Raw genomic sequence first — 23,299 nt, forward strand, 5'->3', positions numbered from 1 at the left:
CCACCACAATTCCAAGAGCTGGTCTCAAAGAAATGGGAACATACTGACCCTGGAACTGAAGATCAACTCTACTTAAGCAGGATGCTTATTAGACCATCTCATGATCAATTTCAAGGTGATTGTTTGAGCTAATGTACCATTTCTGCATGTAGCCCACTCCCTCCACCTATAAAAGTTCTTGCCCATGATTGTCAGTGGGGGGATTCAGCCTTTGGATAAGAGTTCCCTGTTCCCGCAGCCCTGTTTCCTGGCCTCCAAAATAAAGCAAACTTTCTTTCCACCAATTTTGCTTTTTTTGGCTTTTGATCAGAGAGCAGCTGGACCCCACTTTTGGTAATGGTTGTATATTGATGGGTAATTATATGGGTGATATACTTAGAATGGGTGGATTGCAGATTGTGAAGCAGAAGCACACCACCCAGCTCTTGTTTCATTCTCAGCAGCACCTGGGCATCTAGATTATGCCAGTTCCCATACATTCTCAAGATGAGTTGAGAAAGAAATCAGTTCTTTGGATAGTTCCCCAACAGTCAGCACGGTGGGCTACAGGTCCAGTCTTTTCTCTCCTTCTTCAGGAGTTGAGAGTTTTCCTCTCAACCATATAGCCACATGCCAGGGCTAAAAATTGTTGTAAGACAGTACCATGAATTTTCCTACTGGCTTTGATGCACCTGAATCTGTGCTTGACTTAACTGGCTTCTGATTCTCTCACAAAAAGAACTGGTCCCTGTATTGTTATTGAATTAGTGTCTCCATGGGAGGAAGGAGGGAATGGGACTTCCTATTGTAACCAAGTGGGAACCTACAAGGCATTCCCACCCCTCACCCACATCCTCTGCCTGCCTTTTGTCTGTAGAAAAAACTTAAATCAAAGAATAAATGTAACCAGAAGTGAGAAAATGCAAAAAGAAAGGAAAACAGTCAAGCAAAACAAAATAATAATTACTTTAGCCATTGAACAAAGTCTAGGACCTTTAGTTCCTCCTCCAGGACTATATATAATATTCTGAGCATGTCTTATGAGCTGCTTTGCAGATACTGAAACCCCCACCTGGTAGGAGGAACTAACTGTGTTCTGCCCACAAGCACGTAGATCCCAGACTGGTTGGAATCAGAAGCTTGATGGTATTGATTCCCAGTTACCTCACCACCAACCAATCAGAAGGATGTTTACAAGCTGACCACACATCCCACAAACCCCTTCCCTCATCCTGTCTTTATAAATATATCCCTGAAATCCATCAAGGAGTTGAAGTCTTTTAAGCAGTAGCTTCCTGAACTCCCTGTTTGGCACCTGGAATAGAGCTATTCTTTTCTACTTCACCCAGAACTCTGTCTCTTAAGCTGCAATTCAACATCAGTGCACAGAGGTCAGGTTTTGGCTTTACCACTCTGCCTTTTTGCTGACTTCACTCACCTATTGTGTGTCTTTCTGAGAGCTAAGAAATTCTTACTAAAAGGCAGATTTCCTCTTAAATCTCTTGGATAAGAATTAGGTTCCATCTTACACCATCGATGACAGTGGGCTCCAACTGGCACCAGGAATTAGGACAAATAAGTTTCCATTTTAGAAGCAAAATGTTGGGAAGAGAGAATTTCTTTCCTGCAGGAAAAAATAGTGGTTTGGAAATTTGGAGGAAGGAAAGATGCATAGGACACAAAGGCACCAACACTGCAGGAAGACTATGTTTTGTGGCGTCTCTGCCTGTATGAGCAATGCAAGCAATAAGCAATTCAAGTATAAGCAATTCGAGTCAGCCTGATCTTGCACGATTCTGAGAAACAAATGACATGTAAGGCAGCCAGGACGATCCACTCACCAGATCAATTTCCTAAAACTGGGACATGGGACAACCCTCCAGCATGCAACTCTATGCATCTTAGAGGACCTAGCTGCCTCAAGCACAATGTAGAGGCTTGAGAGCCTCTGAAGTGGAGATACAGGGTCTAGGTGGGGCCCGCAAAGTTTCTTATCCAAGCCCAGGATGCCTCGTTTTGGTGGTGCTGTTGACTCTGACTCATTTGGGCAACTAAAGAGAGGTTCAGACATTTTTTAAAAAAAACATTTCAAATCTCAGCGACCCTTAAAGTTCAGTTTCCAGAGCATCAGCCCCACTTGCCCAGGGATAAGGGGAGTACTGGGAATTTGGGTTGATTTAGACAATCAGAGAGAACAGTCCTCAAGGAGGAGGAAGAAGAGCCCAGAGGAAAGGAATATCAAAGAGCCAATTTGCAACACATCAGGGCAGGAGAGGTAACAGGCTTCCTCTTGAACATAAACTATAAGCATTTGATTATGGCTACCTGAACCTCTGTGTGAGTCATTCTGAACACAAACCTAGACTCTGTAGCTCAAGATCAAGATTACAAAAGGGTTCTTCGTGAATAGAGGATGCAGGTTGGGAAGACTGGCATCCAGTTTGCCATTCTGGCTGAGAAGAACTGTTTCAGCCCCTTGCACCTAGGATCTGTAAGAACGCTTACACAAACCATCCTATCGGCACTCACTGGTCTGTACTGAAATATTCAAAAGGGAGTGTAGATGATTCTATAGCCATCAGAATGAAAACCAAGGAATGCTTATAACTCAGCTGCTAGTAATGAAGTACAGGAGTGTGTCTATTTGTGTGTGTATATTCGTATGTGAGGGAGAGAAAGTGTGTGCGTGTGTGTGTGTGAGCTGGAATGTACTGGGATGTTTTAGCAAAACCTGAATAAACCTTTTGGCCAACCCAGTTAGTTGGAAAACACTTAGAAACTGGAGAACTGTGACCACATTTAAAATGGAAGACCGATTTAACACCCCATCTGCTTTTGTTCCCTTGCGTGCCTCCCTCCCATCCCCGAATCTGGCGGCAGTGCTAACAGGCTGTGACACCCTGAAAGCCCAGGGCCTGAGAGCTGACAGGGAAGTGTCTGCCAGGAAAACCTTCACTGAGGCTGTGTGCGGACTGGCCCTGACAGCCAAGGACACTCTCTTCATAGGAAATATCTGAAACTCGCTCCACAGGGCAGTTCAACAAAGCAGAACCTTAACAGGTGTACAAAGCACATTTTCTTAGTTAAATTCTGGCTCCAGGCTTACATGGAAATAGGATACAAGCTGAAAGGACTGGTCAGTCAGCTGCAGATTTCCATTTATGTTTCCTATAAATTGTAGAGATAAAGCACTTACTACTTAGGAAATGGCCTGACATGACTTATTGGTAATAAGACCCCCCAAATTATCTTATAAAACAAAAGAGACTCTTCTGCTCCATTTAAGTCTTCTAAAGGAAGCCCACCTCTCATGCAGCCAATCAAAAGAAGCTGAAAAATTTTCTGGGCATTTTTCCAGAAAGTCAAGTGCATTTTTAATTAACAGCACTTTTCGCTGTTTCTCCCCATATTATTATCTACCACTGAGACAGAGTGAAAAAGCACAGGTCACCTTCACCATAGCTTATCATTCAGTTCATAACCACAATAGCTCAAGTCTAAGGTCAAATCTCTCCTATTCCTTTGCTATGTAGGTTGGTCCTGGAGCCTGAAATCACAGCTGCATCAGAGAGCTGAATATGGCAAATTTTCTAAAAATAGGGTCCATAGAGTTAAGGGATCAGCCCCTCGGGGAAGTCAGATCGGAGCCTAGGATATGGTTCAAGGTCAAGCTGTGGTCTGAAGGGAGCCTGGTGATGAGGGAGCGCATGACCGGGCATGGATTTCAGTCCGCTCCCCATTGTTATCCAACGTTTTGCCCCTATCAGTACTGCCACAAAGCATGCTGCTGCTGCTGCTAAGTCGCTTCAGTCGTGTCCGACTCTGTGCGACCCCATAGATGGAAGCCCACCAGGCTCCCCCATCCCTGGGATTCTCTAGGCAAGAACCCTGGAGTGGGCCGCCATTTCCTTCTCCAATGCGTGAAACGGATAAGTGAAAGTGAAGTCACTCAGTCGTGTCCGACTCTTAGCGACCCCATGGACTGCAGCCTACCAGGCTCCGCCGTCCATGGGATTTTCCAGGCAAGAGTACTGGAGTGGGGTGCCATTGCCTTCTCCAGCCACAAAGCATGCCTTCAGCTAAATATTGCACAGAGATTTCTTTCTTTCTACTGCTTTGGTTTTTTCACTGTTTTCATCTTAGAGATTCTGCTCAGGGTCTGAGTCACCATCTGTAGCCCTCAGGAAAATGTTATTTTTTTTAACATTATTTACTAAGCTTCCTCTGACTGTTGTATAGTTTCATGTTTAAAAAATTTATTCTCAGATTGTTCACTTAAGGAAAGTCTAGACTCAGGTGCTGAAGGGATATTATTGAATAATTCCAAATAAATCCATTAGAAAACCTTTATGAGAAAAAATTAAACTGTTCATTAAAATAGTAAACAAAAAGTCTTTCTAGTCAAATATATTGAGAATAATATGTTCTAAAACATGAGGGAAATATAACTTTACAACAGACCACAAGAATATGTGGAAAGTCCCCAAAATGTAATATATATTTTAAACAAATTCAGTAATAATTTCTAACTACTATTTGATTACTCTAAGGCCTCCAGACTTGCTCTAAGCAAAACAGTCTTTCCTTCTTACAAAACAGATGATCTTCTCATTCTTATTCTCGTTTATTTCATTTCTAATAGATAGTTTTTATCAAGTATGAAAATGCAAGGCAGTAGAGTTAAGATTTTTGTTTCTAGACCTAATTGCAGAATTGTCTGCTTCCCTAATAAATAAAATTCTCAGAATTCTCCTTATTATTTAAGGTTTCCATGAGCTCTTTCTTCCTGTAGGTTACTTCAGAGGCTATAAAAGGCAATATTCAAGGGACTTCCCATTTTTTCCAAATTGAAATTTTACAAGAAGATAGAATCTTATTGGAAATACACCATGAGAAGTCCCAAAACAGAATAGATACATGTGTATGTATAACTGAACCACTTTTTTGTATACCTGAAACTAATGAAACACTGTAAATTAACTATACTCCAGGGTAAAATTAATTTTTTAAAAAGCCCTATCAAGAAATCAGGGTTGTAAACGTTGATAGTCCAGCTTTAGAATGACTGCCGCAATTTACTCTGAGTTCAATTAACTGTGAGAACACATTCCACCTTTTGTCCTAGAAGCCACCCATGCACGGCCAGGAGGATGAACTCTGGTCACCCATTGAAGTCACTGGTCTTAGGATGATTCTTCACTGGCTCCTCCCTTCTCTAGCTCACTCCTTCATTCCTTTATCAGGGTTGCCTGTGATCACTGGACATGGAACAACAGACTGGTTCCAAATAGGAAAAGGAGTACATCAAGGCTGTATATTGTCACCCTGCTTATTTAACTTTTATGCAGAGTACATCATGAGAAATGCTGGGCTGGAGGAAGCACAAGCTGGAATCAAGATTGCTGGGAGAAATATCAATAACCTCAGATATGCAGATGATACCACCCTTATAACAGAAAGTGAAGAAGAACTAAAGAGCCTCTTGATGAAAGTGAAAGAAGAGAGTGAAAAGTTGGCTTAAAGCTCAACATTCAGAAAACAAAGATCATGGCATCTGGTCCCATTACTTCATGGCAAATAGATGGGGAAAAAGTGTCAGACTATTCTTCTGGGCTCCAAAATCACTGTGGATGGTGATTGAAGCCATGAAATTAAAAGACACTTGCTCCTTGGGAGGAAAATTATGACCAACCTAGACAGCATATTAAAAAGCAGAGACATTACTTTGCCAACAAAGGTCCGTCTAGTCAAGGCTATGGTTTTTCCAGTGGTCCTGTATGGATGTGAGAGTTGGACTGTGAAGAAAGCTGAGTGCCGAAGAATTGATGCTTTTGAACTGTGGTGTTGGAGAAGACTCTTGAGAGTCCCTTGGACTGCAAGGAGATCCAACCAGTCCATCCTAAAGGAGATCAGTCTTGGGTGTTCACTGGAGGGACTGATGTTGAAGCTGAGACTACAATACTTTGGCCACCTGATGCAGAGAGCTGACTCATTTGAAAAGACCCTGATGCTGGGAAAGATTGAGGGCAGGAGGAGAAGGGGAAGACAGAGGATGAGATGGTTGGATGGCATCACCAACTCAGTGGACAAGGGTTTGGATGGACTCCAGTAGTTGGTGATGGACAGGCAGGCCTGGCGTGCTGTGGTTCATGGGGTGGCAAAGAGTTGGACATGACTGAGTGACTGAACTGAACTGTGATCACCTCCAAGATAAAGTCATCACACACTAAATACTTGTCTTTAAATCTACTCACCAGGGAGCCCAAATAAAGACAGCCTCAGTACCTGTCTGTTCCACACCTAGTGCATATCTATCCCTGCTACCTTCTTCCCTCCAAGCATCCACTGTGCTCCCAAGTTGCTCAGGGCAGTGACACTATCACCAACCAATCTGAAAAGCACACTCTTTTCCTGGTTCTCCCCACAATCAACTTGTCCATCCTGTGCCTGTGCTCTCACCACTCTGATCTTTGCTGAGAAACTGAACAGATTGGACAATGGCACTCAGATGCAGCTCGCTTTGGTAGAAATAACACAGTAGCGAGAGCAAAAGGCCTGGTGCTGGGTTTATCCATCACTACCTTGGTGACCTCAGTCAAATAATCCTTCAGGTTCAAGGTCTTTTCATCAATGATATGAAGAAAAAATACCTAAGGGACAACTGCACTGATTTAGAAGGTCTAGAAGTTTCTGAGAATTGGAAAATTTAGCATGGATAGGACAACATGTTCAAACAAACTTCCTGTCTTAAGCACTGCCTTTGATGATGGTAAAGCCTGAGTTTTCATAGTTCAGATCTTCAAGTACAGAGAAGTTGGAGACATAAGAGCCCTAACACATTGTTGTGGTAATAAAAATGAGGACTTACATTCAAAGGAATAGTAATGTGGAAGGATGTAGTCCAATTAAGCAGATCTAATCTGATTATGCAGACTTAAAATCAAATAATTGTTAACCTGTGTGTATATACAATTCCAGAGAAATTCTCATAAAGGTACATAGGAGATTACGAGAAACCATATACAGTAAGTCCCGTACCTATAAACAAGTTCCATTCTGAGAGTGTATTCATAAGTACTGTGTGTTCATAAGTTCAACAAAGTTAGCCTAGATGCCCAACTAATACAGTCGGCTGTATAGTACAGTACTGTAATAGGTTTATAACACTTTTCACCCAAAAATAATTTTAAAAAAACGAACAAAAAGTAAAACATTTTTAATCTTACAGTATAGTACCTTGAAAAGTACAATAGTTCAGGACTGCAGCGGCTGGCATTGAGCAAATAGGTGAGAAGGGTTACTGACCAGATGATGGAGAGGAGGTGGGAGATAGAGCTGAAGGGTCATCAGCAACAGGAGACAGGACAAGCTGCAGTTTCGCTCACACCTGATGCCGATGGCCCAGGGTCTGGTTACTTACTGGAACCAGATGCACATTCACATCTTTGAAAATTCACAGCTTGAAGGTTCGCACGTAGGGGACTTACTAGACGTCACACTGGTAGGGGGTAGAGAGAGGCGCTCTGAGAGCTCACCCCGGGGCAGGTGGGTAGCTGAGATGTGAAGGGGGCAGGTGGGTAGCTGAGATGTGAAGGGGGCAGGTGGGTAGCTGAGATGTGAAGAAGGCAGGTGGGTAGCTGAGATGTGAAGAAGGACCTCAGGTAGCTGAGGCGTTTACAGAGCAATAGAGCTTACAGACCACGGGGTGAAGTGGGGAAAAAAAGAAACAAAATATAAACTATAATATCATTTACGTTTATTAAATATATATGCAGCAAAAAAGAATGCACATCTTCAAAACATATATAGGTAAAGAATATATATCAAACACAAGAATGTGTACCTATAGCAGGAAAAGAGAAGATAGAAATCCTTAGAAAAGTTAATCAATCAATCGTCTGAACAAGTAGACAGGAGAGGGGTCTTGCCCAAACTTATAAGAGCAATGAACTAGGGAGTGTGATTGACTCAACCTTTTGTTCTCAAAGTCAAAGATGAATGGACAAACAATTGAATAAATGGCTGTCTTAGAACCTGATTGTCTGGTGTTAGTTCTGTCTTTAGCATTTACTAGCTTGATTTAACCTTTCGGAGCCTCTTCTCACAAATATAAAAATATTGCTCTTCTCACAAACATAAAATATGAATACTCCTATTACCTGCCCCACAGGCTCATTGTGAAGGTTAAATCAAATTCGTGGTGCTGGACACATCATCAGAACACAGTGTATACTAGAGATGATGATCAATAATGTAAAACGATGCCTCACACAATCTAGCAGGTAGAGAAGTAGTGTTTGGGGGAGAAGAAATGAGCAGAAAGCATTACTAGGGCTCCACTTCTCCTCACCCACTAATGAAGGAGATGATGAGGACTTTGTATTTCCAGGCACCAACTGGAAATACAGGATGTTTTTCTTCACTTCTGCTCCATCTTTATTGCTGCAATACAACAATGGAGCCATCCAAAATGGTGCATGGAGGATGAGGAGGCCAACTGTTCTGTGGCAACTCTCCTTGCTTTGCCCTGGGCAGGATGATGAGGGTGATGGAGCAATGGTCTGAGGGCGCAATGGCTCCAAGGAGAATGTGAGTTGGGCACGAGGGTATGCAGTGTCTACCGAGTCCTCTGCTACCAGGGGCTCGATGTCCAGAACCATAGTGGATTCTTCATTGGTGTATTGCCCCAACTGGGCAGACAAGACAAAAGCAGCCACTTCGAGAAGGTGAGGACTGGAAGCTAGGGGTGGCAGCTAGAAAAGAAAGGGAACACGGCCAATATGGCGGGCACTGGGTGTGCTAAAGTGGGCGGCTCCCGGGACTGTCTGCGACAGGGTGGTTTGCTCTCCGGTCTCGGCTGCTCCCAAGATGATGGGTACAAACTAACTCTGAAGCAGCCTCTGCAAGAATCACGTGGTGACAGTCAGAGAAACAGTGATGGAGGACAGCTCAGCAACACGACCTACACTTGACGGTCTGCACGTCCCAGGAAGCGCAGAACCCAAACAGGACAACAGCGCGTGTTTGTGTCAATACCAGCTTTCACACCTTCAAGAGTTTCCCAGTGAAGCCCTGAAAGCAGGCAGGGACTCCTTTGCAAAAAGCTACTTTTTTTTTTTTTTTTAATGTGTAAAAATAATTAAGCAGTAGGGAAATATAACCTGATTCAGACAGTAACGTATGCATAAAATAAAACTGGTGTTGAAAAATCATCACGCCCATCCGTCTATTTCCCCATGTTTCTTTTTTATTTGTCTGCTAAACAGAGGGGCGTGTTAGTATTGCTGTCAGCTTAATGGAAGGCATTCAAGGCTCTAAGAGTGGTGGGAGAAATGGTAGGGAAATCTCTTCTAAGCGGGGTGTTAGTGACTACTGCCATGTTATATGTCCGCAGGGAACTTTTTTAGTTTCACTGCAGCTCATAAGGAAAACACTAAGGCTGAAAAAAGAGTGATAAAAGTTAAATCTAGCAAGTGATTAGCACCAGCGTTCCAAAAACTTCAGCCCAGCCTGAGTGTTCACTTCCGCTCGATCTTCATTGCTGCAAAATAAGAGGAAACAGTAGTCAGGTTAATGGAGACAGAACTTTAAAAAACATGCCCATTCATACCCAGGTATAGCATTTCATATAAAAATGATTTGGAGTAGGAAGTTTTTGTTTGTTGTTTTCTTCGGTAGCTGTTTTCTTTTTTGTTATACAGTTAATGGTAGGATAAAGACACCCGGTGGTACCTTCAAATCAGACCCCGGTCTCTCCAGAGCTCAGCACAGCAGTTCTGACCTCCTGCAAGGGGTGACAATGGCTTTGAGGGGCTGGTGCCACCTTGAGGAACAGCCCTGCCATATCCCACCCACAACCCTCATCCTTCAATGACTTGGCTGCTGCCAACTTCTTCTTTAGTGTTAAATGCATCATTCCCTAAAATGTAGCCTCTAAATCACAGAGAAGGTAAAGTGAATTGGGATTGGATTTCCAAAATGGGACATTACAAAAGCAGGAGGCAGCAAATGAACCTCTTGCCTTTTTTTCACATATTAATTCCATTGGCTTCCCAAGGCTGCTATGGAGTAGTGGGGTGGTTCCACTAATTTTTTTATCCTTCAATCTCTGTTTGATAAGATTACATGGTCTGGAGCAGATAAGGTAAACTTAACTGAGTGGAGATCAGTATTAGCAGATTATACCAGTCTAGAAAGAAGTATAAAAGGAAATATCAGAGAGGAGGACAAAAGAGAAATTTAGTTCTAAAACTGTACTCTAATAGAGCAATGTGATAAAATGACATTGAAAAGAAAGACTATAACTATATATTTGCAGGTGCCAATGCATGGCTATCAACGGAACATTCCAAAAACGCTAGTGGAAATTGAGGGAGGTCAGTGTCTCTTCTGCAGGCAACTCTCTGTTTTGTGATTTGTTGTTTTTGTTTTAATTTTGGGTGGGGGGGGGAGTATGGTTGATTTACAAGGCCATGTTAGTTTCAGGTGTGCAGCAAAGTGATTCAGTTACACATGTATATGCATTATTCTTATTTAGGTTCTTTTCCCACATAGGCCATCATAGAACGCTGGGTATAGTTCCCTGTGCTACACAGTAGGCCCTTATTAGTCATCTATTTTATACATAGTAGTGTGCATCTATCATAGGAAAAGGAATGTAGTTCTCTGTGCTGTAGTAGGGCCTCGTTGATTATTTTATATATAGCAGTGTTTATATGTCAATACCAACCTTCTAATTTATCCCTCCCTCTCCCCCATTTCCCCCCAGTAACCACAGGCTTGTTTTCCACATCTGTGACTCTGTTTCTGTTTTACAAATCAGTTCAGTGTTTTTATTTGTTTGTTCTGTTGGTTGGTTTTTTGTCCTGAGCCAGACCAAGGGGTGAAGAAGCCACGGTCTGAGAGAGCTGTGGCTCAGAGCCTCTCCATGGGGAATACGGGGAACGTGCAAGGCCTGAGGGAAGCAGACAGGAAAACAGTATGCAGCAGAGCCAAGTGGCTGAGCAGGACAGAGGAACAGGACATACCCGAGTCATGGAGGAGAGCCTTCCCTTGCCAGATTAGGAGGAGGTGGAGGAAAAGTTGCTAAAAACAAGAGGTAGCTGCACTCCTGTACTGATTTGTTCTGGCCACAAAAAACCAATAGTCATGAAATAAATGAGTTGTAGTTTTCAACATTTGAATTCTCTGAAGTTTTAGAACAAAAGGAGAAAAATGCCTCAATGACATCACCTCCTTTTTCCTTCTAACAAATAAAAATGAGCATGTTTTTTATTTTCCTGAGAGTAGCAACATTTGGTGCGCTTCCTGGGTAGCTCAGATGGTAAAGAATCCACCTACAATGCAGGAGACCCTGGTTCGATTCCTAGGTCTGGAAGTTCCCCTGGAGAAGGGATAGTCTACCCACTCCAGTATTCTTGCCTGGAGAATCCCCATGGACAGAAGAGTCTGGTGGGCTACAGTCTATGGGGTCACAAAGAGTTGGACATGACTGAGCGACTAAGCACAGCAGCAGCAACATTTGGTATTTGAGATATTTAAAGAAATCATCATCTTTGACTAACTCTTATGAAGGGCTATGTATTTTACTAAACACTTTACACACATGAATGTAAATCTTCATAATCCTTTGCTCTAACTTTACAGAGAATGAAATTGAGGCTCTAAAAGATTAAATACCATGCCCAAGAACACAGTATTCGTAATTAAATACTTATTTGTTCAATGTTTCCCGTTTGTTTTTGTTGGTCATACAGTCATTAGTTTGTTTCATCCATATTAAAGCATATAACATGTTTGACTTGTAAATGGTAAACTCTGCCCCAGAAGAGTTTCAACAGAGAATTTAAGGATATACGGGATTATAACATACAATTAAATATTGGACAAAAGGCCCTCTCAATTCTCTTTCAAATGTAAGATGTTATAATTATAGAAATAATTAGATCAGATAGCAGAGGACTGGGCATCTCATGCCCTGACACCAGGATGGGAAACTGAGCACCATTTCTCATCTCCTCTGAACCCACTGAAAGGTCAAAGCCGTGTTTACCACCACCATTCAGCAGCTGGTTTGAAATGACATGATGTTATGACAGGTTGAGTCAAGATTTTATACCTTTTGTGACTTTTCTATTTTCTTTGCCAATCTCAATGTAGGTAAGGAGCTGAATTACTCGGGAAAAACAAATGTCTACATTTAAGACATATGTAAATCATTAATAAAATAAATACATTATTATTTTCAGGCTACTTCCCAGCAGTGAAGGCTCAGTATTATATCCTGTCACCAGCTGTACAACAAAGTTATTTTGAATAAAAAAATATATACAGGAAAGACCATAAGATATTCAGAAAATTGTAATTTTGAACAGAGTCACATTCCAAAAGTGGTTTTTGTTTAAAGTTAACTTTAGGTAATAAGTGATGCAGTGTTGTGAAACTTTAAGCCAGTGTGACAGAAGCACTTTCTTAAAGAATGTGCTGTGTAAATTGATTTTTCCTTCCCTTTCAATATATAACCAACTCTGAACAATCTTATCTGTCAAATGAAAGAGCATGATCTACACATGTCTTCTTGTAAAGATGAAGCCAGACTTCAGGTATACAAAGCAAATTGTCATTTCCAGAAAATGTATCTAATAATTTATTAACAGTTACATATTAATTTTTTCTGAAACATTTAAAATATATTTTGGACATTTGCATAACTACTAAAGTTGGTGTAAAAATACAAGATCTAGCATCAGAATTTATTATCCACAAGACAGAAGTGACAAAATATTCAGCAGCTAAGGTCCTATGTGGATAGGATGGTAGGTAGAGAATGCAGGTATAACGGATTCTAGGAAAGAGAATGTTGAATTTGGAGTCAAAAAAATTTAATATCTGGTGACCTGAGCCCTGAATAGTTATTAACCCTGATTCTATTATTTTGTTTTGTTTATCTTGAAAAGCTAATGCCCACAAGAAGGTCAGTCCTTCAACTTTCCGACTTCTGCTCAGCCTTTTACCATGATTCATTATAATATAAAACCCAACATGAATCTATTGAAATGAGTTTGAAGGAAAAACCCCCAAACTGTCAAACCCTCACCGCTCCTATAATATTTATAACTGAGTCCTGAGAAAAGAAAAATCAATGAGACTTGTTTCTCTTTAGTGGCTATTTTAGAATCAGACTCTCAGATTCTGGTACTACTTCATATCAGCCAGGTGTAAGGACAAATAAAAATGTTTGAGAGGCTTAATTACCCTTGCTGAAAGTAAAGGAAGAAATTTCCCTCCCTTGTTCTTAGAGCATTTGTTTCAGAAAACTTGTCTCCTCTCTTGGAAATGGAGATACATCCTTGTGAAATCTAGATGGGCATCTTATCAGTTTTAAGACTCAGAAGAGCCTCAAGGACTTGACAACCATCTCCTTTAAAGGTAAACATCCAAGGAGATAGAAGAAGCCTTATCTCTAAGTTTCTCCTAGGTTCTCAGGAAGGATGGGAGTCTAACTTTAGTTGACACCTGGCTCAAAGTTGTAAAAATAGCTCCTGTCATAAAGATAGGAGAAGTTTCTTTTTCCTTTATATAAAGTCAATGAACTAACACAGGTGGTCCTCCCAATTACCAGGTGATTTAGAATGAGCTATGTGGAATAAACACTATTTGTCAAGTCCTCTTATCTGAGGGTAAATCGAATTATTGTTTATCTCGAGAATGTATATATAATGGGTTAAACCTACTTGGCTATATGAAGGGTGAGATGTCTTCTGTCTTTGTGATCTTTTGGTGCTTGTGATAGACATCACAGTCTGGTTGAATGCTTAGTCAATAATAAAAGTGCTTTCTCTTCTCTACTACCTTTGTGAGGAGGACTCTTGGGTTGGTAAAAAATATTTATTTTAATTTTATTTCCTCAACACAGGCTGTAGGCTTTCAACACAGAAAGGTCACGTTGATAAGGTTCAATGCTGCAAATCTGGTGGTCAGATATCTTTCTTTCTATTTTTCCTTGCCCACCTGGATGCCTGGGCAAAGTAGGGATCTACCCAGGTATTCATATGAGGTGACCTGGACCTCCAACCAGCTGTCAATCAAAGCATATGAATCTTCTTTTCACCAGTAGTTACAAATATACAGATACCAAGTTCTTCTATAAGGTTACAACCTTGAACACCGCAATCCAAGATTTATCAAAGTTTGATTTTGATAAATAATATTTATGGGAAATTGCTTGCAGGGCACAGAGTGGGCCCATTCCTCTTGATAATTCCATTTTTACCCTTGAATCAAACAAAAAAATGAGAGTGGCTTCCATGGACAAATAACTTATTTTTCTCTTTTCTGTGTTCTCATCTGGAGAATAAACATAAAGGAATGAGACACTTGTCCCATAAAATTAGAACTTGAGACATCAATGGAGGTTCTGGAATTAAAAATAAAATGAACACAAAATCTTCTATACACCACAGCAGTAAATCGATCCTAGACGGTCACCTTGCCAGCAGAATTGTTATCTTGTCAACTCAAGTATTTATCAAAAATCTGCAAAGAGAAGGAATAAGAACACAGGAGAAGAATTTGCCTAGTATGTGTTTTATGAGCAAGTAGTGACTGATTAGCTCTCCAGTTGTGTTAATAACAAATGGATCTGAAAGTTCAGAACCAAATGCATATTTAATCTTGGAAATCAATTGACTCTCAAGTTAAAAATGAAATAGGCCTAGGATTGCATGTAGCAGGTGATGTGAAGACTGGCAGGTTGATTATATCTCATTCCCGGCCTGACTTTCACATTTAAACTTGTAGAGAGAGCAGTGAGCTATCTGGACTGGTTGTGGATCCGAGTTGCTGAATTCACCAGACATGAGGAATACAATCAGAAATGATGATGATGACTGTTAATGGAAATTAATTTTTTCCAAGTAACTATAACCAGAAAGCATTATCTCAGGCAGAGAGTCTGCTCTAAATGAGATGGTGTTATATGTTCGCCTACTGGGAGGTAACTGCAACAATGTCAACAATTGTTGATGGGAATGTAAATTGGTAAAGCCACTATGGAAAATAGGGTAAAGGTTCCTCAAAAAAAACCAAGACAGAATTGTCATAGGATCCAGTAATTCCACTCCTGGGCATATATCAAGACAAAACTAATTCAAAAAGATACATGAGCCCCTATGTTTATAGCTGCACTATTTACAATAGACAAGACAAGACATAACCTAAATGTCCATCAACAGATGAGTGGACAACATATACATATATATACACACATACATATACACATATATATGTGGAATCCTACTAAGCCACATAAAAGAATTAAATAATGTCATTTACAGCAACATGAGTGGACCTAGAGACTATCATACCAAGAGAAATAAGTCAGAAAGAGAAAGACATATACCATGTGATATCTCTTATATGTGGAATCTAAAATACACCACAAATGAACATATCTACAAAACAGAAATGGATATAGAGAACAGGCTTGGGGTTGCAGGGGAAGTGGCAGAAAAAGGGAGAAAGATTGGGCGTTTAGGATTAGCAGGGGCAAACTACTATATATGGGAGAAGGCAATGGCACCCCACTCCAGTCCTCTTGCCTGGAAAATCCCATGGATGGAGGAGCCTGGTGGGCTGCAGTCCATGGGGTCGCTAAGAGTCAGACACGACTGAAGCGACTTAGCAGCAGCAGCAAACAGCAAAGTCCTACTGTATGGCACAGGGAAGTACATTCAATATCTTTTGAAATAAAGCATAATGGAAAAGAATATGAAAAAGAATGTATATATGTATAACTGAATCACTTTGCTGTAGAGCTTAAGTTAATAACAATACTGTGAATCAACTGTATTTCAATGAAATTACTTTAAAAAAATAAATGCAAAGGAACTCAAAAGAAGAAGAAATCTATGCAAGTGACCGTCTTTGAAAACTGATCAGCCAGCTGTTCACCATGGTTAAATTCATTATTTAGGGATCTCGCCTTCTTCTTCCTCAGACACAACTTAGCAACCGAACAACAACAAAAGCCCCTGGACTTAGTTCACATCAGATGTTACGCCCAACCCCAGTCTAAGTATTTTCCAAACCTTGTGTAAAATGTCAAAGGAAAAAGAAAATATTCGGTTTTATTAACTCAGTAACAGTGAATCTCAATGTAGAACAGATCTCTCAAATGTAACCTACCATAGCTTACAGTATAGGCTAAACTTTTATGACAGTAGATAGGAAGAATTTGTGACCCAAATCTTACTAATGCAAGTGAAGTGAAGTGAAATCGCTCAGTCGTGTCCGACTCTTTGTGACCCCATGGACGGTAGCCTACCAGGCTCCTCTGTCCATGGGATTTTCCAGGCAAGAATACTGGAGTGGGTTGCCACTTCCTTCTCCAGGGCATCTTCCCAACCCAGGGATCGAACCCAAGTCTCCCGCATTGCAGGCAAACGCTTTAACCTCTGAGCCACCTGGGAAGCCAGCATTCCCTAAAGCAATGTTGTTTTATGATTTCAAATTTTTGTTTCCAAGATTGACTTGATTGGCTTTTCTAGATGACAATGAAGGAGCTAGGATTTGAGGCTCTCAACTCTGCTCATACATGTAAATCACCAGCAGAGATTTTAAACCTGCCTTTGCCCACCTCTAGAGATTCTTGACCCACTCCAGTGTTTTTGCCTGGAGAATCCCAGGGACGGGGGAGCCTGGTGGGCTGCCGTCTGTGGGGTCGCACAGAGTCAGACACAAGCAAAGATTCTTGATTCCATTTTCCTAGTGGAAGTGTACTTTTGGGCTTTAAAAAGTCCTAGGAGGGGACTTCCTTGGCAGTCCAGTAGCTAAGACTCTACTCCCAGTGCACGGGCCACAGGTTAGATCCCTGGTTGGAGAACTAAGATTTCACAAGCCACTGGCATAGCTGAAAAAAAAAGTCCCAGGAGATTTTAATGCTGAGCCAGAGCTAAGAACTACTGTCCCAGATGAGCAGCTGAACTGTTTTGAGTTAGCTGTTTTTAAATGGACTTTATAAAGTATAGGGCTTATAAAAATAATGACCAAATTAAATCCCACATTTCAGGCAGATTTGTTACTAGCTGAGCCACAAGGGAAGCCCTTTCAAATGGACTTTATAAAATATAGGGCTCATAAAAATAGTGATTAAATTAAATCAAGTAAATCTAAGGTTGTTTTTAACTGAATACCTGAACTAATTTGAAAAACTAGTGCCTACAAATAGCAGGATCAAGCAAAAGAAACAGCAATCTGGTAGTCCGAAAGGCAGGAAATGAGAGAAAACCAAGAGGGGAATTCTGAGATCTGCTCAAGGTCCTTCCATGAATGTCTGTTTGCAATGGATTGGTAACTAGCACACTTTACTCTCTAGACCATATGGTCATAAGACAATAATTGCATTATAAAAACAGGTAGTTTACTTGTTTGGTGCTTTGAGGGTAAATAAATACGAAAAAGAAGATTTGGGGAAAGTGCACAGGTAAATATTACTGTTGATCACACATCATAAGAAATTATCTAAAGTTATTAAATCACTCCCCTATATGCCAGTATAACTAAGCAAAATCCTGCACATGGATGCCTAAAATGGTAGTTTAATTATCAAAAACATTTCTTCTTTTATTTTTTTTTAGTTTGATATATATTTATTTTTATTGAAATGTAGTTTGATTTACAATTTTATGTTAGTTTCTTGTGTGCAGCAAAGTGATTCAGTTATACATATAATATTAATATATTATATATAATATATATAACCCCTAATGGAAAAGAATCTGAAAAAGAATGTATTTATATATCCATAAATATATATACATATATTCTTTTTCAGATTCTTTTCCATGATAGGTTATTACAAGATACTGAATATGGTTCCCTGTGCTACACAGTAGGACCTTGTTTAACTATTTTACGCACAGTAGTGGGTATCTATTAACCCACACCTTCCAATTTACCCTCCTCTCTTTTTCCCTTATTAACTTTGTGATTTTCTATATCGATGAGTATGTCTGTTTTGTAAAGAAGTTCATTTGTATCATACTGTAGATCCCATGTATGTGATATCAGATGACATATAGATTATCAATAAATGGATACCCCTCGGCCCCAGTTTCCTCCTCTGTAAAACAGGAAAAGTAATACTCAACTTACAATGTTTTTTGAAGATTAAGTAAAACAATGCATCTAAAGTGCACAGCATGCTAACATATAGTAAACTCTCAATAAATTGGTAATTATAATCATTCTTAATGCTGGCATGTGTACACAGAAATCAACAGGCTTCTGATAAGAACTGCTAAAATTGTTCAGCAATACAACTTGGCTACATGTATCAAAATTTTCCCATTACACCAATAATCCTGGTTCTAAAAAACATCAGAGATATGGTCAAGGATACAAATCCATGCCTATTCATAGCATGCCCTTATATTTTAATAACTAAGGTTATAGCAGTGGGACACATCAATACTGTATGTTAGAAATTTCAAAATTTGCATAAATTGGGATGTCAGTTTATGAAATATACCCCAAACTGTGGAAAATATGCTTTGGGAAAAATTCAGATTTCATTTATAATTTTATTTGGAATTTTATTATTTTTATCTCTCTTTTGTATTATCGTATTATATATATTTTTAAACTTGGAGGCTACACAATTGAGCATGACTAATTTGTAAGGGTATCTAGAATGAATGAATGAATTCACTTTTTACCTCCATAAAGACAAGTCCTGTAAAAAGTACTTTTTTCCCTCACCTTTACCACTTTGCCTAAAGGGATATAGAAGAAAACAATGCTCAATTAGTCTTGCTCGACAGAAAATTCCATTTTTTTATAGAATTTTTTCTTGCCCCTTTGGTATAGCATTTTTTAAAACTAAGAAAGGTCTTTTCACTTACTTTTCTCTGTCAGCTCAAATGTGAAAATGGCTCAATATCTGAATGAAATTTAGAGCTATATTTGCCTGTATATTTGCACTTTTGCCTGTATGCTACCCACCACGTGCAAAATTCACGTGGGAGTTGGAAAACTGAGCTACCAGATGGTCCTGGGATTCCTAACTCAGAAGACACTTATAAATATTGTGGGACATGCACTGACCTTCTAGAAAAAGAAAACAATAATGGCTTCACATAATGAATCCAGAGAGAAAAATCACAAAAATAGATGAGATAGAAGTAGTTTGTGATCAAAGTGGTACATACATGGGCACCTCTAGTACCACCTTCCACATTGAGAAGCAAGAATTTACTCCTTAGCTATCAGATGCTTCTGAACAACACAGAGTAGGCCCGTTCATTCTTTCTTTAAAATAAAACAGATTTTATTAATTTCTAATAGAAGATTGGCTTACTTCTACAATCCAGTATTACATGGAGATGGATAAGCGGATGTTCAATTATATTCTACATTTACCTCTTTGGAATCAAGGGTTTCGTGTTCCGGAATAGCCATCATTGGATGACTCAGCTTCACAGAAAAGACGCCCAGGATGTGATCAGAGATAGAGGTAAGGAGAGATAAAAGTTTATATTTAAGTTGGCAGTTAAATGATGATGCAAGTATAGTATTGCCGATCACAGTAGATTCTACCAAGTGTAAACATTAAGATTTAATTGTTACTAAAAACAAAGGAAGATATTCTTAACATAGAAAAAATTTTTAGCAGATGGTGAATGCTTAGAGCCTAAAACCACATCTTATTTCTCTCTGTGTCCTACATACACTCGAACAGTGCTTGGCACACAGCATAGACAGTTATTAAATGTTTACTGAATGAATGAACTGTTAACATACACTGGCAGTTCTCAGAGAGAGGAAATAATGTTAAATCTATTTTCTCACAACAACCCTCAAACTGAAACGCTCCAAAGCAAAAGAGACAAATCATGTTCAGACCAGCAATGCAGGTGCCTCTGCAGATAGTTAATGCTATATGAAATGTAAAACACTGTGCACTACTGTAAACATAAAGAATCTCAAAACACAAGGGCTTCATAAATACTGCAGTCTTACCAGATGCCACCACAATAACGCAGTTTACAACACAGTGGCACGTTAACAGAGGGAGGTTCTTTGGTTTTATAGGAATTTTTTTATTATTGCATGGGTTTTCTGAGCACTATACATACCCTTAAACCTATTAGGAAAGAAGAAAGTCATAGATATGCAAGCAAAAGAGGCAGACAGAATGAGGGACACAGACAAGGGGAAGGCAATCATTTGTAATAGATCTGTTTACCCCCTTTATTTTTTAACCGTCTCTCCTCACTCCAGCTTTAAAGTAACCACGATACTTGATTTCCCAGAAATGTCCCAGCTTCTACTATGATCCTGGGCAAATCCAGGCTATGGAAATAATTGCCTGCCCTTTACCCTCATCTTATCCTGATTTGATCAGTGAATCATCAGATCAGTAACCAGCTCCAAAGCAATTCAGAGGGTCCCAGGAGTGCAGCCTTGGCCCCAGGAGGACATCACCAGTGGCTGCCAGGGAGGCCAAGGAAGTCCTATCTCCTTAAAGTTTCCTGAAGTTTCCCTCTGTTCCAGCCCATGTTCAAGAATGTAGTCTGCTTTTATTTAAAGCTATAGCTTTGTTAAATCTGTCCCAACTGTGAAATACCCTGGGTGTCAAAACATCAGGGCTCCTAGAATCCTGAGATCATTACTTTAAATGGAAGCGTGATCTGGCCCCAAACCAACTAGAAATCCAAACAGCTTTCCAAAATTCAGCTGAAAGCACTTGCTTTCCCCTGTTGATCAGGGTCCCCTGAGACCCTAAACCTGGCTTAGGATCAGATGCTATGTACCCCTTCAAAACTCAAACCTGAGTCCCGGAGACAGCAAAATCTTAAGCATACCTAGGCTAAGTGGTACGGTAATTATATGAATCATCAGAATCTATACAAATGTCAATCTCCATTCTTCTAAGATACAATAGGATAAAAATCCTGAAATCTGAAAATGTTGTCCCAATATTCAACTGACATTGGAAAAGCAATTGAGTAATTATCTGACATCTATTTTACATTTTATTTTTTCAATATAGGTATTCATTCATTTAAATCCTAAAATATATTTTAATCTGGAATTTCAAAAACTATGTGTGAGCTATCTTAACCAACAAAAAATAACAGCAAACGACTGATTCTAATTAACTGGTAATCCCCAGATCACTTATATTTGGCTTTGGAATGCTTTCTTCTATTTATGATCTTGTGACCCAGCAGGTTTGCTTTTTGATTATCCTTGAGGTGACTAAAAACATATAAACTGTGATACTGCTAATGGAGTAAATCATAATAATTTATAGTTTCCTCACATGACAAATTCATTATATGTATGTGTTTATATAGGCTTCCCTGGCGGTTCAAGTGGTAAAGAATCTGCCTGCAATGCAGGAGACCCATGTTCCATCCTTGGGTCAGGAAGATCCCCTGGAGAAGGAAATGGCAACCCACTCCAATATTCTTGCCTGGAGAATCCTATGGACAGAGGAGCCTGGCAGGGTACAGTCCATGGGATTGCAAAGAGTTGGACACAACTGAGCAACATCACTCACTCACTCATTTGCTTATACAGTGTTAAGAGCAATCTAGTGAGGTGAGCACTAATTTTACCCTGTTTCACAAATGAAACAAAAGCACCAAGAGATGGGATGATGACTTCTTCAAGGTCTGGAGCTAGTAAGTGGCAGAGTCATGATTGGAGTCTGGGTGACAGTCTCTGGAGATGGTGTTTTCAAAGCAGCGGAAAGTGGTAATACGCCGCTGGGAAGACGCTCGGGAGTGGGCGGTGGGGACAGACAGACGGAGGGAGTGGGGTGTGGGGGCAGACAGACGGAGGGAGTAGGGTGTGTGCCACGTTGCAAAAGGGAAGGCCAGGTGCTAAAGGCAAGAGCATACAGTTCAGAGATCAGAAGTAGTTCAGAGTGTCTGGGGCAATGGGTGTCTCCACACTGGAGACACAAGAAAATGAAGCTTGGATGTCAGACGAGAATTCTGGGCTTCATTCTCTAAAGAGTGAGAAGTCCTTGAATCTCCAAGGGAGACAGGGGCACACGCGATCAGATTGTCACGTCAAAAGACATCGCCCTGGCTAAAGAGCAGAATAAAGATGGGGGAGGAGGGGGTGGAAGACCTGCAGGTAATCAGAGAGAAAGAGAATAAAGAAGGTTTAAATGAAAGCATTACCTTAGAGAATAGAATGAAGTCAAGTTTCCCTGGGTGACCCTAGATCCTCCCTACTCTCCAGGGGGAGTGAAGGAGCGTCGGGTCGACATGTTGAAATTTTGTTGATTAGGGAAGAAAAATCACAAAATGTTCCAGGGAAATACAGTAAGCCTCCTACATACGAGCCTCCGAGTTGCAAACTTTCAAAGCTGGGACCACCTGCGCATGCGCCTGCATGTCCAGTCACATCAGGCATGAGACGCACTGCAGCATGCCTCCCTCTCCTGCTGCCGACCCCGCAGCTCCACCATCTCCCCGCTCCTCTACCCTCCATCAGTAGCTCTCCTAGCCTGTTCACTCGATGCCAGCCCCTGTATCCCAGCTATTGTACTGTAGACTACTGTACTTTTCAAGGTATTGTAAGATTAAAAATGTTTTCTTTTGTGGGTTTGTTTTTACTGTTATCGGGTGAAAAGTATTATAAACCTATGACAGTACAGTACTATATAGCCAATTGTGTTAGCTAGGTCCCTACCCTAGTCTAACTGTGTTGAACTTCTGAACAAACTGGACTTACAACACGCTCTCCGAACAGAACTCTTTTGCATGTAGGGGACTCACTGTCATGCTGAGGTTGGCATGCATGCTGAATGCAGAGGTTTTGTAAAGCATAAGAGCTGGAAATGCCACGTGAGGAGAACAAACATGGCAGGGACAGCCTCTCATAGTCAGAATGAGAATGAGGACACTAAAACATGGAAATATATCCCATATGTTAATAGACGGATGACGTGTTATCCAGAGAGTTAGTGGTTACAGGAGGACGGCAAGAGTCCTCCCAGCCTGATTACTTGGTGGTGAATGTGCTGGAGAACAAATTACTATTTTGTCTCAAAAAAAAAAAAAATACCCTGAAAAGTTATTAGTTTTATCATCAGACCTTTATTCAACATAGACAGATCAATGAAATGGAAAGCTCCGGTGAAATGAGACAAAACATCCTTTCATCCCAGATGGAAACTCCAGTCCCAGATATTGTATAACACTCATCAGACCTTTGCTCACTCACCACTGGGGGCTAATCAACAAGCGGTATTTGAATGAAACCTTCGGTTGAGTTTTATTACCCTCTTGATCACAGCTGC

The 23,299-nt window shown here is 40.4% G+C and overlaps 1 protein-coding gene across 19 annotated transcripts in view; it reads right to left on the reverse strand.

Annotated features, from left to right (window-relative positions):
* Positions 1-9,204: 9,204 nt before the first annotated feature.
* MLIP (muscular LMNA interacting protein) overlaps positions 9,205-23,299 on the reverse strand; it is a 295,821-nt gene continuing 281,726 nt past the window's right edge. For 13 of the 19 annotated variants that reach the window (XM_061397834.1, XM_061397826.1, XM_061397820.1 and 10 more), the window contains 3 exons: positions 19,399-19,452; positions 9,712-9,763; positions 9,205-9,520 (listed from right to left, as the gene is read on the reverse strand). In XM_061397834.1, coding sequence (XP_061253818.1) covers positions 9,719-9,763; positions 19,399-19,452 — 99 coding nt within the window. In that variant the 3' untranslated portion in view covers positions 9,205-9,520; positions 9,712-9,718. Of the gene's footprint in view, positions 9,521-9,711; positions 9,764-19,336; positions 19,453-23,299 lie in introns of all 19 variants that reach the window. The other 6 variants (XM_061397832.1, XM_061397831.1, XM_061397824.1 and 3 more) reach the window with 3 other exon arrangements.

The sequence above is a fragment of the Bos javanicus genome, chromosome 23 (assembly GCF_032452875.1).
Source record: "Bos javanicus breed banteng chromosome 23, ARS-OSU_banteng_1.0, whole genome shotgun sequence".
NCBI lineage: Eukaryota > Metazoa > Chordata > Mammalia > Artiodactyla > Bovidae > Bos > Bos javanicus.